The sequence below is a fragment of the Prionailurus bengalensis genome, chromosome D2 (genome assembly GCF_016509475.1).
Source record: "Prionailurus bengalensis isolate Pbe53 chromosome D2, Fcat_Pben_1.1_paternal_pri, whole genome shotgun sequence".
Taxonomy (NCBI): domain Eukaryota; kingdom Metazoa; phylum Chordata; class Mammalia; order Carnivora; family Felidae; genus Prionailurus; species Prionailurus bengalensis.
The window spans coordinates 51,189,785-51,205,023 of record NC_057351.1 but is presented as its reverse complement, the minus strand read 5'-3'; the positions used below and the strand labels follow the sequence as shown (position 1 = coordinate 51,205,023).

The 15,239-nt window shown below is 42.1% G+C and overlaps 1 protein-coding gene across 7 annotated transcripts in view; it reads right to left on the bottom strand.

The window, feature by feature from the left end:
• Positions 1 to 15,239, bottom strand: part of PCGF5 (polycomb group ring finger 5) — a 126,128-nt gene that overhangs the window by 71,116 nt on the left and 39,773 nt on the right. For 4 of the 7 annotated variants that reach the window (XM_043596961.1, XM_043596962.1, XM_043596957.1 and 1 more), the window contains one exon: positions 526 to 819. In XM_043596961.1, coding sequence (XP_043452896.1) covers positions 526 to 637 — 112 coding nt within the window. In that variant the 5' untranslated portion in view covers positions 638 to 819. Of the gene's footprint in view, positions 1 to 525; positions 820 to 2,846; positions 3,017 to 15,239 lie in introns of those variants that run through there. The other 3 variants (XM_043596960.1, XM_043596963.1, XM_043596958.1) reach the window with 2 other exon arrangements.

Below are 15,239 nucleotides of genomic sequence, written 5' to 3'. Positions count from 1 at the left end.
TAATAACAAGAGCATGGGAGGAAACTTTTAGAGGAAATAGATAGGTTTATGACCTATGGTAATGATTTCATGGGCATATACTTATCTCTAAACTCATCAAGTTGCATACACTGAATATGTACAGCTTTTTGTAAGTCAACCATACAATAAAGTCTTAAAAAGCCAAAGAATTAAAGCAAGCATACCCAAACAAAACCTGTGAGATTAATTCCTGCAATATAATTTTTTTTAAATCAAAAAGCTAAAATGGTTCGCTTTTCAAAAAACTATATCCAATAATATGTTTATGGTTTTTAGAACATGAAAATTAAACAAAAGTCAACTATTACATAATAATACAAGAAAAATTTCATGCCCCTGGTATCTTAATGACAAATTCAATCCTGAAAATAGATTCAAAGTTAATTCTTGGAATACTCATTGTTTTGAAAGCTAAAATCTAGATAAAAACAAAATGTGGTGGTTTTAGAAGAACAAGTGTAGCCCATAACTTCTGAGGCATAAATGACAAAAAAGAATACTCACAGGTATGGAGGCATTCTGTCACTGTAGTTGGCTTGATCAGGTACCCTTTACAGATGTAGCAGGTGATATAAGGATTGAAATCTTTCACCAAGTGTTTCCTTTGGGTAGCCATTCGTGGTTAGCTAGGACTGGCTTTAGTAGTTCAGGCAAAGAGGGGTAGTAAGCGGACGAAGTCTGATCCCAGGAGCCGGCGTGGAGTTCCCAACTGGATGTCCTGAGGCATGAGAACTAACATCCAGATTTATCATGAGATCGCTGGTCATCACTCCTTTTGGTGGTTCTGCTTTCCCATATCTGTTTCCACAGTAATTTTAAAAAGATAAGAGAAAAAGAGTGTCAAATTCCTCATACGGTATTAATAACATATTAGCAGCAAGTGTTATATGCTCCAAATTGGGTGTATGGGTGAACAGAACACTTCATTCACTGTCACATTAATTTGTAAACCTGCTATGGTGTCATCCAGGAAAATGACAAATTCATCCAATCCTGGAGCCTTAACTCTCAATTCTACAAGTGACACCCAAAGCGGTTAACTCCAGTTTTGATATCTTTACCTCTTCAGTAATGCAGTTTAACTATCTGCTTGACTTCTCTATTAGGAGTCCTTACCAATACAAGTTACAAGATTCAAAATTGAAATCATTATCCTATCAAAATGCTTCCTATTTCCATTTTGTACCCTGCATCCAGTCAGTGAAATCAAGTTGATGTCCTTTTCCATTCCATCCATAGCCACCCTATTTGAATATTACCTCTCCACCTGCAGTCCATCTTACATTCTACCAGATTTAGTTTATTCTATCACATTCGGGTCCTCTTTTCAAAGATTGTCAGTGTTCCCTCTTTACAAACAGACAGACATTTACATTCCTTAGCTTTCCATACAAGACCTTCACAGGCTGACCTTAGCATACCCTTCAACACTTTTCTTCAGGCAAAGTGAAAGGATCTCTCATAGTCCATTTTGCAGGCTCTATATACCCACCGTCCAACAAGCCCTTCCTCTCCTCTAAATCCTACCTGTATCCTTGGAAACCCTTCTCCAAAGTTATGCTCAGTGTACTCTCTTCTCGGGTTTAACCCTTACTGCTCTCCTATTACATCTTTCTTTTAATTTATAGTTCCATTCATTCTTTATCTCCTGTATTAGACTGCAAATTCTTTGATAGAAACTGGTCACATTTAGTAAATGTATAACATGGGCAATGTTATTTATCCTCTCTAAATCTCAGTTTTTAAACTATTAATGAAAAGAGTGCGCGCGCCCTACAGTGGTAAGGATTAAATAAGACCATATACATAAAGCTAGCACACAATAAGAACTGAACGTCATTAACTTTTTTCCCAGAAATGTTTAGCACAGTTGGCTGGTCCGTGGAGTTGCTGGAGAAAAAGTTTTAAAGGTTTCTTACAAACAAATGTGTTCTAGGAGAAAACAGCATGAAGGAAGGTACTGATTTCCTAAGTGAATCCTATGAACAGGAACTTTTCTCCTATCTTAGCGGTTAACTCACAGGTGAGTATAAAGCAATGGGAGAGGTAAAAGGCATCACTCCATTGACACATCGCCATTAAGAATGTGCACGGTACACGTTCTGGGGGTGTCATCCTAACCGTTCAGGAGAACTGTGTCGAGAGTGTAACACAAAGGGAGCATAAATAACAGCCGGCCGGGGCGGGGGGGGGGGGTCTGGTCTGCGGCCCTTTATGACCTTCTGCAAGGCATTTAATATCCGTGCCTGGGTTTCAGCTTCTCCTGTACACATTGGGACTAAGGGCCCTGCCTTGTCCACAGGTTTGCCAGGAAGCTCCAAAGTTAAGAGAAAGTCTTCTGAAAGAGGAAATGCACGGTCCCGAGCCACAGAGTCCTGTCACCACGACGGTTAAAGGAAGCAAGTATTTGCAGTGACGGGGAGGAAGGGAACTTTTCCGCGTCCTCCGGCGGGACCCGGCAGCACGGCCCGGGGCGGTCCAAGCACAAGTCCGCCCCGCCCGCCTGGCAGGTGCGCGGGCCCGGGCCCGGAGGACGCGCCGCTCGGGCCGGGCCGGGGCTGCGCCGGGGAAGACGCGCCGCCTCTCCCGGGGCCGAGCGCCGGCAGCTCGCCGCCCTCTCCGCGCCCGAGGCCAGGACGCGGCCCCGAAGCCCCCAGACCCTGGCCGGACACCCCGCCCCCGGCTGCGAGAGACTCCCGGCTCCAGGCGAGGCCGGCCGCGGCAGGTGCCTGGAGGTGCCGCTCCCGCCCCGGGCGCAAACTTGGGCAGGGAGCGCGGGGGCGGCCGGGGCCCCTCGGCCGCTCTCAAGCCCGCCCGGTACCTACCCCGCGGCCGCCGCCGCCGCCGCCGCTCCTCGCCCGCCAGCGCGCCGGCCTCAGAGGGAAGGAAAGTGAAAGAGAAACAGCGCCCGCCGCGGCCTGGCCGGTCCCCGCGCCCCGTCCGCCCTCCCCCTGCAGGCGGGAGCGCGCCGGCTCCGCGGGGCCACTCGGCTCGGGCCCGATAGGGCGCGGCGGGCCTCGGGGCCCAGAGCCGGTGCCGCCTCCAAGGGCAACTCCACCCCCTTCCAACCGCCGGCGCCGCCGGCCGGCCACGCCCCCGGCCACGCCCCCGGCGCCACGCCCGCAGGCCACGCCCGCCTGCCCGCGCTCCTCGCAGGTGCTGCGGCCTGCCGCCCGCCCTGGCCTCCTTGGCTTCAGCGCGACTCGCAGCCTTGGCCAAATTTCATCTCGGTTCTTCTTCTCGCCACCCCTCCCGGTTGTTTTCATCATAACAATGTCTGGTACATTTTCCCTGGTGCGTTTAAAAGCAACGGTCAGTGCTGATAATGAGTCACCCTGTGAAACTGTCTACTCAACTGCGTCTTCCCCAAGCCAGTCCCACCTGCGCAGCAGCGGGGACGAAGACATTCCTTGATTTACACCTAATGTAAAAATCACTAACGAACTTACTACTGTGGGGTGGGGATCGTGGACAACTGAGCAAGGAGCGCGGTGGGGGTGGGGGTATTAGCAGAAAGGTAAAGAGTTACTACTATTTTCAAGGTTCAAAACAAACAAAAACCCCAGTTCTCTTCCTAGTGGCTTTGAGACCTGCAAGAGACCACTTACTGCAAAAATGTATTCAAAACCATGCATTAAAGGATTCCTTAAAGTCATTCAATCCTATTCTACTGCACTCCAAAAATTTAACAAATTTCTTCTACAACCACTCTTTTGCTAAACATTAAATTAGACCTGGTTCTTTGCTTCTTAGAAGACTGCAACCCAGTAATCCTACGGTGGCAGGCAAATCCGTGTGGTCTCCACCAGTAAAACAAAAGTCAAAGCGAACATCCCAAAGGTAATCAGCAAAAGGTGGCTTCAATTTGTGCATAAGAGGGAAAGGTGTTGCAATTACATCATCTTTGCTTCTGCAGAAGTGAGAGCAGTGGGGGCTAGGGAACTGACAGTTGGGGGGGCGATTAATGCAAAGTTATTTGTTTGATCTCCTGTTGACAGGAGTAACCTTCCTTATCACCAGAGGGACAGACTGTGGAAATGGTTCTAGTGGCCAACAAACCCAACAACCACCGGTCCAGCAACCATACAGGTGTTCAAAGATCTATTTCAAATGTGAATACACCAAACAAGTAGACAAAGACAGCTTTTAAAAATATCCAATTTATCATAAAACTTATGTAGAGTGGACATAACATTTAAAAAATACCACTGTTAATATTACAGCAGGAGCAATACATTTTCTCAAACAGCTTTCAATGACATTTTTATCATCCTTATAAGAACCTAAAATATATATGTCAATTTCCATGCTAAGATCAACTTCAATAAGTCACAGCAATCACAATGTGTACATTGGTCAAATGACTTTAGAGTGGAAGGATTACTTTCAAATCTTTCATCCTAGAGACAAAACAGATGAATATGTGAAAAGTCGCCCTATTTCAAGTGCGTGTAAAACATGTAATGGAAAATGTATATATACACACACACATATACACACATATATGTATACATATATGTATATGCACTTGTATATGTATGTATATGTATGCATATGTATATGTATACATATATGTGTATATATGTGTGTGTGTATATACATATATAGGTGTATATATATATGTGTGTGTGTGTGTGTATGTGTGTGTGTGTGTGTATATATATATATATATACACACACACACACACACATACACACACACCACTTACAGAAGGTCCAGGGGGGCTTAAATGCAATTGGTGGTCAATAGTAAGTGGGGTTAATCAGCATTCCCTGAGGAAATGAGCTCGAGGATGGATATTAGGAAGGCTTCTATTAGCAATGGAAGAGGGATGATGAACATGCTAGAGCAGTATCTGAACACGGATGTAGAGGTGGCATTGCCACAATCAGAACCACAAATGGTGGGCTTGGGGGTAACAAAGAATTACAACCTTGGTAAGGAAATCTGTGCCTTGTGTACCCAGAGGTAGCACAAGATGTAGTAAAATGCTCGGTGGTGCCTCCTTTCCCTTCTTCAGCAACCACCCACCTTTCCCAGCCCAAGAAAAAAAAATGCACATGTGAAAAAAATAAGAAAAAACCTCAAACATTTGTCTGGTTAAAAAAATTAGTATCAAAAGAAATGGTAAGAGAGAATGTTACAAAGAGACAAGTTTCCTGACCTAGGTGTAGGTTCTGAGCATCTAAACATAGGACTTTTGGTGGCTGTTTCCTTTTCTTCCCTGGGAACACTTGCCAGTAACTTACCTCTTAGTTCTTTGGTTCTGACATGGGGTTGGAACAAACCACAGAAGCTTCCATGTGAGCAGGTGCTCTGATAACAAATCTCAAGTACCAGTAGACCCTCAAATAAACAAAGGCCTGGAAGCAATTGGATATACAGGACTGGGGGCGGGGGGGAAGGCAGATAAAAGAATCATCGCTGAGAGTCCCCTTATCACTAATCTACTTCAGCTTTCTCATTTTACAAACGTAGAAACCAAGATCCTGGGAAGTGGCAAGTTCGTAATCACAGACCTGCTTTTGGTAAAGCCAACACCTAAACAAAGGTACCGGTTCCATATCATTTACATCTCTCAAAGGGAATTTCCTAAGTCCGGGATTTTAGGGGAGGTTTGGTAAGAAACAAATGAGCTTACAAGAAAATAAGGAACAAAGGGAGAGAAGAATGGATGAACGGAGAGAGGGGAATTACTGCCGATATGGCATGCAGGAGGAACTGCCACTGGTGATCTCCTATCAAAGAAGCATCATCCCAAAGCAATAACTTGCTTCATTTCATCATTGATCCAGACTCTTCCAGGGAACCACAAATGGCTCCTGATAACTCTTGGAACTATTTGGAGGTACCTGTATATCTGACAAATGTTTTCATTACTTTATATTTTATGTCTAGATTTTTATTTCAGTCAAGGCCTGGTAATGGATAAGTAATTCTATACTGAAAAGTTCACATTCTGTCCTTGGCTAATAAATATATTATCAATGAACTGACGTTTAATAGCATAATGTTTAAAAATCGGGTTAGAACTTTATTTACATTTCCCCTGGGATATTAAATAAGATGGCTTTTTCATTATTGTAAATTATTTTATCTACCTAAGTATGCTATTTAATCGTTTTATACAGAATATCTCTAACATAAAACTATCCTCTGTAATCTAAAAGTCTTCCTACAGAGATTTTAGGAAATATTCAAATTGAATGCCCCTTGGGACATTTAAAATAAAATAAATAATAAATAAAAATAACAAATAAAAATAAAATAAAATAAAATAAATGGGACATATAAAATAAAATGTATTTATTTTATAACCATGGATATTACAGCTCAAAATCTATGATTACCTAAAATCAGTGACAGTGGAATGAGAGGGGAACAGAACTGAAGGCCTTCCAATCACCCTCAACCACGTCTCTTTTCCTGTTAATGCAGCCCTCCCTTATGATCAATAATTGTCAAGGACTCTCTCTACTAAATGCCTTTGAATCCTTCCACTTACCCTGGTTGAGATTACTACCATGTCTACCTTCCATCACTTCAACGAACTCTTAGAAAGCTATGGCTCTTGTCTGTCAAACCCTTCTCCACAGCATAACCAGAGGACTCTCTAACTACAAATCGGATCGTGTTGCTCCCCAGTTAAAAAAAAAAAAAAAAACAAAGAAAAAACACAACTCTCTTCTTAGGCTAACGACCCAAACACTTAATAAACCCATCCCAGATTCCCATTCCTTCTACAGCCTCTCCCTTGAAGTCTAGGCTGTAGCCCTAATGAACATTTTTACCTTCGAACTACAGAGGTGGGTCTCCTTTCTTTCAAATGAGCATCCTGTCCCAGTTCCCTCACCCCTCCCCACTCTTGCTAAATCTGTCAGCCCTTGTTTATCCTTTAGGTATCAGGAAATCTCAAAGGCCACTTTCCAAGACACCCTGAAGGTGCTGAAGAACTTCCATGATATACATACACTGCGTACCTACATGACAACTCAGCTTATTCTCTCAAGTCTCATATCACACTGTCTTGGGTTACCTGGTTGACGCGGCTGAGCCCCCTTCTGGATCCACTGCTCGACTGTGCTTCACTAGCACTATGGATGGCAAATGGTAAGCATTCAAATAAACACTGACTGAAAGCTGAATATTTGTAGGCACTCTAAGACCTATTCTGTGTACTCTTTCTCTGGTTTCTTCCTGGAGGGACCTTTCCAAAGATATGTTAGGCATAATCCCTGCCATCTAGGACTACTAAATGAAATCACAACAGGCAACAGAGACTTATCCACAAGAAACAAGTAGGGAGCAAATACACCAAACTTATTAATAAGGTGTTAAATGACAAAAACTCCAGCTGAAAGAGGCACTGCTATTGGAGGTCAAGAAACTAGTCCTACATGCTTATGACTCTACCAGTAATAAATACAGCAAGGCAAAATACCAAAAGCTATGGATATGAAAAATAAATGAGAAAGCCAGAAAAAAAAGGGAAATTAAGTCAATATGCTAAAAGTGAGTACAAATAAATAGCATTAGGTATAGGGACAAGATTAGTCTGTGAAACACAGTGCAACTAGCTAAATATTTTAAAGTGCCTTAAATACACTATGCTAAAGAGACAGACCAACACAACTTGTTTTTTTCCTCTTTTGAGAGGCAGAAAAAACTAGCTGTATTTTCTTTACTGCGATTTCAACAGTTGGCTAGAGCAAGTTCCATTTATACTGGAAGAACAGAGATGTAGCTAAAATAGGTACAGACTATAAGGAAAAGCTGCATTTACTCCAATCATCAGGGCTATGGATATTTTAAAACATCATGACAAAACCACAACTGTTATTTTGGGAGGTCAGATTAAATCCCCGAGGATTATAAATGGACAAGTGACTGACATGCAGAAACTAAGAATATTCCATCAAATCTGAATGTAGATGATTCTAAGTTAGGAATGATTATAGAAAAGTTAGAAAAAAAGCCCTACCAAAAAAAGATATGAAATTCAAATGGGGCAAATGCAATATGAAAATTTAGTGATATAAACACTCAAATACCAGAGGAGACTAGGCACATGATTTGAAAAAGTCCTTATTTTACAGGTAGCTGTGGTTTGGAGGAAGGGACACTAGACCTAATAAGAGAACTTGATTTTCGGTCAGGGCAAGTCACTTAACTTCCCTTGGCTTCATTTTCCTCCTATAAAAACTACGATTAATATTATCATCTTAATCACTGGTCTACAGGGAAGATTATTTTCTTTATATACTTCTGTGTTATTATAATGAGCATATAGAAGATTAAATGAGATGGTAAGTGAGAAATGTTTTTTAAATTATAAACCATAAAGGACTATAAACATGAAAGGTATAAGTGGTAATCTTGTGGGCCACCAGCACTGAACGGTACCTAGTAATCTTGTCCCACCCAGCAGAGGTCCTGATGCTGAGATATAGCCAAAGAATGTTTGTAGGATGAATGAGACACTTCAGGCAAAGCAACGGATCTAGGACACAGCATAAAGTAAGGCACGCAATGGCCACAAAGTATTCCTTCCTCTGAACTCAGTATTTCTCCCACCCAATGCTTAAAAACAAGACGGGAAACCCTAAATATTTCACACTAAGCAATTCAGTGACATACAAAGAAAACTAAATCCCCAAATGTTTAATAATTTGGGTTAGTTGAACATCTCAGAGGTATGTGTTAAATCTTTATTCACTTCCCTCAAATGAAGGGGTAGCAGAAATTTAAGGTTTTCCACTGAAATGCAAAATATCCGGGGGGAGGGGGTCACAGTTAGGCTCTTATGAGCCACCTCTTAAGCTATGGGTTCCCAGCTCACCAGGATTAGTAGAAGGGAGAAAGACCATAGGAAGGGAGAAAGGCCAGGGAAGGACAGGAGGCTTTAGTTATTACTTAACACTTTAGCAGGATATTAACTGTAACACTTTGCTGGCTGGGAGGTGGGGGAACCAGTAGGAGGAAGGAAAGCCTAACTGCAAGAGGAGGAAAGCAAACCACCAAAAACAACCTTCTCTCTTGTACTTCACACAATTCTGTCTTGGATCAAAAACAAAAACAAAAACACTCTTGAAAACAAAAGGCAAACTGGTATGTTCACAATGTCTTCAACTATTCAGAATTAATGACTAAGATGCCGATTACTTTGTGTTCAGGTGTGCAGGAAGATAAGAGAACACTGGCCTAAATTAAAGCAAGGGGACATTAGCTATTAGATATTCTTAATTCTTTACCTTCCGGGTGATAAACCCCACAACAGTCTCAGAAGCCATGATAACTTGTGATAGTTCAAGAAAAAAGAAATGATACATTTGTCTTCAATGGTTTCTTAATTTCTGTCTGTTGAAATGGGTTATACTAGCTGACTGGAAAAGCTTCTACCAGTTACCAAAACTTCCTGATATCTTCTTGATGAGAAGCTGAAAAAAGCACCAGCATCTAAGCATCTTAGACTAGATGATGAAGGAGAATGCAAGATGGTTCACAGCAAAGTGGTTAACAGCATAAGCTCCATGAGAGCAAGACTTTTTATCATGACTGCTGTAGCCCTTAAATCAAGTCTAACACATAACAGGCTCTCCTTAAATATTTGTTGAATAAATGAATGGACAAATGAACAAGCAAATAAGTGAAATCTGACTTCGCACTCAAGAGTGCCAGTGTTCAAATTTTGGCACAGTCTCTTCCTGGCTATATGTCATAGGGCAAAGAACTATTCTGTGTCTCAGCTTTCCCATGACTTCAATGGATATAATAAAAGCACACATTTTAGGAGTTTTTAAGGGGATTATAGGAGACAATTCAAGCAATGCACTTAGTAAGCAAGAAAATGCTGACTTAAGTTTAAGAATTTCAGATCTATACGCTTCCTTGCTATTTAGACAAAACAACAGTAAAACAGAAGACAGAATTTAAGGCCTGATGACAAACAAATACTTTGAACAAATGCCTTGTACAATTTATTTGCTTTTCAGTCACCCAACTTTCCTGCCAGTTGCCCTTCCTTGCCCTGGAAGAATTTTAAAACAAGCTTACTCTCTAAGCGGCAAATGAGTAAAATATGAAACTCACAGCTTCTACTACTCAAGACGAAATCAAGAAATAGGATGTGCACAGAAGTCTGAAGAGTGTTATGAACACTCAAAATTCCAACTGAGTGATCTGCATATAGTCTTAGGGAGGCAGAACTGAAATGTGACAGTTAGTAAACTAAAAATCAATTATAGTTTACCTCATCTGGGGTAACTTTATGTAAATAGACAAAGGATGATGAACAAAGGGCAAGATGTGACCTGTGTGTAGACAGCTCTGTCTAGGATAGGGAGACACTGAATCTGGCAAACTCTGAAACAGTTACCAGAGAAGCATGCTCTGATCCTACCCAGCAGTGGTTCCTAAGACCTGAATTACCACCCTTCATCTTTGGCCCTGATTCCAATGCCCACAAAGTTACTTTCTAAGTATGCACTTGTGTTCTCCTATACCAAAATTCTGAAAACAAATACTTGAACTGTAAAATTAATATCTGTGACTATTCCACTGTAAAGTTTAAGATCTTTCTTTTTTACTGTAACTGACTAATACCATGAATGACATCGTATTAAATTCTTCATAGATAGATCTTAAAAGGTGCCATTTTAGAGTTGGGGACATGAAGTAAGGTTGGCCAGCTTACCCTGGGCCAAGTCAAGTAAGGGGTAAGGATAGAATTTTCTTGTTTCTGTAAAGCACATTTCCTTCAATTAAAAAAAGTTATAGATGACCCAGTCACAAATGGACAACTATTATATGATTCTACTCATATGAAGTATCTAGAGTAGTCAAATTCATAGAGACACAAAGTACTGTGGTGGTTGCCAGGGACTAGGGGGAAGGGGAGGGGAGAGTTAGGTTAATAGGGACAGAGTTGCAGTTTAGGATGGTGAAAAAGTTCTGCAGGGGCGCCTGGGTGGCTCAGTCGATTAAGCATCCGACTTCAGCTCAGGTCATGATCTCACGGTCCGTGGGTTCGAGCCCCGCGTCGGGCTCTGTGCTGGCAGCTCAGAGCTTGGAGCCTGTTTCAGATTCTGTGTCTCCCTCTCTGTCTGCTCCTCCCCTGTTCATGCTCTGTCTCTCTATGTCTCAAAAATAAATAAACGTTAAAAACTACTGATGCTTGGGGGTGCCTGGGTGGCTCAGTCGGTTAAGCGTCCGACTTCAGCTCAGGTCATGATCTCGTGGTCCTTGAGTTTGAGCCCCACATCAGGCTCTGTGCTGACACCTCAGAGCCTGGAGCCTGCTTCGGATTCTGTGTCTCCCTCTCTCTCTGGCCCTCCCCCGTTCATGCTCTCTCTCTGTCTCAAAAATAAATAAACATTAAAAAAAATTTTTTTAAAGAAAAAGTTCTGCAGATGGATGATGGAGATGGCCACACAACAATATGAATGTATCTAATGCCACTGAACTGTGCACTTAAATATGGTTAAAATGGTAAAATTTGTTATGTATATTTTGCCACAATAAAAAAATGTTAGGGGAAAAAAATCTTTGTTTTTTTAAAAAGAAAAAGTAGGGGCGCCTGGGTGGCGCAGTCGGTTAAGCGTCCGACTTCAGCCAGGTCACGATCTCGCGGTCCGGGAGTTCGAGCCCCGCGTCGGGCTCTGGGCTGATGGCTCAGAGCCTGGAGCCTGTTTCCGATTCTGTGTCTCCCTCTCTCTCTGCCCCTCCCCCGTTCATGCTCTGTCTCTCTCTGTCCCAAAAATAAATAAACGTTGAAAAAAAAAATTTTTTTTTTAAAAAAAGAAAAAGTAAATCACAGCAAACAGTTAAGACCCTTGGCAAATCACTTCATGAGCCTTGATCTGCCCATCTATAAAACTGCTCTAGACTTGGGCTACATGATCTCTAATGACCCTTTGGAAGCATTACCTAGAGCAGAGGTTGGCAAATTTTATCTGCAATGGACAAGATGGCAGGTATTTTAGGCTTTGTGGACTACATAGTTTCTGTTGTAATGCCACTCTGCCTATATAGGGTAAAAGCTGCCAAAAACAATATGCAAATGAATGGCTGTAGCTATGTTCTAATAAAACTTTATTTAAGAAACAAGCAGCAGGGGCACCTGGGTGGCTCTGTCAGTCAAGCGACTGACTCTTGGTTTGGATTCAGGTAATGATCTCGAGGTCTGTGAGTTCGAGCCCCACATCAGGCTCTGCGCTGACAGCGTGGAGCCTGCTTAGGATTTTCAATCTCTCCCTGTCTCTGCCCCTCCCCCATTCACTGTGTCTGTGTCCCTCACTGCTGTCTCTGTGTCCCTCAAAATAAATAAATAAACTTAAAAAAAAAAAAACAGGCAGCAAGCCAGATTTGGCCTTTGGGACTATTGTTTGCCAATTCCTGACCTAGAGCATATATCTGTGAATATGTATAGAGGATAGCAGTTAAAATTCTTCTGTGTCCCAGGGTTGATAATGTTTACAATTCCAATAAGCTCTTGTTTTAGTGTAACATTTTAATGTTATGATTTCTATTTTCCAGGCAGTGAGTAGAATGCAGTGGCTTAACTACCAAAAGATGGTGGTAGTATCATCATCTTCATCACCACCAACACCACCACCATCAACAGCTCAGAGAGTTAGAAACTATCTTTCATTCTTTGTAAAGGTTTACCATAATCATGGGGCACCTGCGTGGTTCAGTCGGCTAAGTATCCGACTTTGGCTCAGGTCATGATCTCATGGCTCCTGGGTTCAAGCCCCGGGTCGGGCTCTGTGCTGACAGCTCAGAGCCTGGAGCCTGCTTCAGATTCTGTGTCTCCCTCTCTCTCTCTCTCTCTCTCTGTCCCTCCCCCACTCATGTGCACGTGCTCTCTCACTCTCTCTCTCAAAAAACAACAACAAAAAAAATTGTTTTTTAGTTTAAAGGTTTATCATAATCTGATCTTTCTCCTATGTCACAGTGGAGAAAATCTACCAACAAAGAGAAAAAGAATATTAAATAAACACATTCTGTCCTGTTTGCTGAAGAGCAGACTTAGTCTCTCACCTCTGACTTAAAGACACCATATAGTCCCAGTGGCATTTAAATAAAAAATATTTAAGGGGCGCCTGGGTGGCTCAGTCGGTTGGGCGTCCAACTTCAGCTCAGGTCACGATCTCGCGGTCTGGGAGTTCGAGCCCCGCGTCGGGCTCTGGGCTGATAGCTCAGAGCCTGGAGCCTGCTTCGGATTCTGTGTCTCCCTCTCTCTCTGCCCCTCCCCCGTTCATGCTCTGTCTCTCTCTGTCTCAAAAATAAATAAACGTTAAAAAAAATTTTTTTTAAATATTTTCCCATTTTACCTGAGATTCTAGAGTGCTGATTTAAGAGAAAACACAGGGCTTCAAGGGGTAAGCTATCTGCTTACATACTTAGAGACAGTGCTGCAAGCTAGCCTGACCTGGGCAAGTCACACTGCAATGTGTGTGTATGTCACCGCCAGCCTCCCTGTGGCCAGCTTTGGCAGCCTGGATCCTGGTCTGAGAAGAGGCCACGAAGGACCAGGTGGGAAGAGTTCACCATCCCATCTCCTTCGAAGAACAGCAGCTCCAATGAGAGAGGGCACATTTATTTACTATTATTTTAAATGTTTATTTATTTTGAGAGAGAGAGAGAGAAAGTGTGCATGTGCACAGGGAGGGGCAGAGAGAGAGGGAGAGAGAGAATCCAAGCAGGCTCCATGCTGTCAGTGCAGAGCCCCAGGCAGGGCTCGATCTAATGAACCATGACAGCATGACCTGAACCAAAATCAAGAGTCGGTAGCTTAACCAACTGAGCCACCCAGGCAGCCTGAGAGGGCACATTTAAAATGAGGATACTGTGGGAACTAGATCTGGCCTGACAACCTAAGGAGAAGGAGGGATGCTTCTATTCCTATGATGCAATTGATAGGTCAAGATGATATTCTCCCCTTCTAGCTTTTTTGGATGACTGTTACAGGCAAATCAAGAAGAATCTGCGAAAAGGGTAAAAGAGTTTAAAGTACTTTTCCCGTAAGTCATCACAACTGAGGTCCATTCACTACTGTACTGCTGAATTACAAGAGGAGGCTTTGCTATTGGATCATTTGAATACTGGCATTTTAATTTACTAAATTAAGAAAACTGCAGAAAAATCAAAAGAAAAGAGGTAGTTACATGTATTCACGTAACGCTTTTTTTTTCTTCCCCAATAAGAAAATTACTCTTTTTATTAAAGGCAACCTGTCCCTCTTTTTTCATCACTACAATAGCAGATTGTGCAGAAGCAGAACATCATAAATAAGGCTGAATGGTGGTCACACAGAAAAGAGGCCGATGAATATAGAACACAGAACTCTCTTATCAGAGATATCAGATCGGGCTCCTAGGCTCAAGTCATGATCTCACGGTTTGTGGGTTCAAGCCTCATGTCAGGCTCTGTGCTGACACCTCAGAGCCTGGAGCCTGCTTCGGACTCTGTGTCTCCTTCTCTCTCTGCCCCTCCCCGACTTGTGCGCTCTCTCTCTCTCTCTCTTTATATAATTTATTGTCAAATTGGGTTCACTTAACGTTTTTCAAAGGTAAGTTTTGTCAAGAATTGTTGTTCTTGATTCGAACAACTTACAGTGGTATTTCACTTCCTAAAAATTTTGGAAGGATAATGCTTATCACAAATACTGACGAGGTTAATTGGAACTTGATAATTATAAATTAGTAGATCACCATTTCCTTTACAGTATTTCCTGAACAATTTATTTTTTAATCATTTTTTTTAACCAGTGAAGTCTGAAGTTTTAAGTGGAGTACTCATTTCTGCTAGAAAAAGAAAGAATTTCTGTAATTAGAAACTGAACTTATATGCATAGGCATGAATGCTTGCATGAAGACTTTACGTTATGTCAGTTAATTCACGTTAGAAGTATCCAACAAGAAACTAGTCATTGATAAAATTGAATAAATAGAATTCGTTTTAAAAGTTAAAAAAAGTTTTAAAAGTTAAAAGTTGTATGATACTACAACGCCCATACCCAACACCGGTGTGAATGCTTCACACTTCCGTACCTTGTTTCCTGACTTCGTGATCTTTAAATGCCACATTAAACACAAACCCTTAACACACATGTTAAGGATACATGTTAAATATTACACACATTTATTCTAAATGCCTGTTATAGGTTGAACTGTGTGCCTCAAAAAGACATGTTGAAGTCCTGACCGGGGTACCT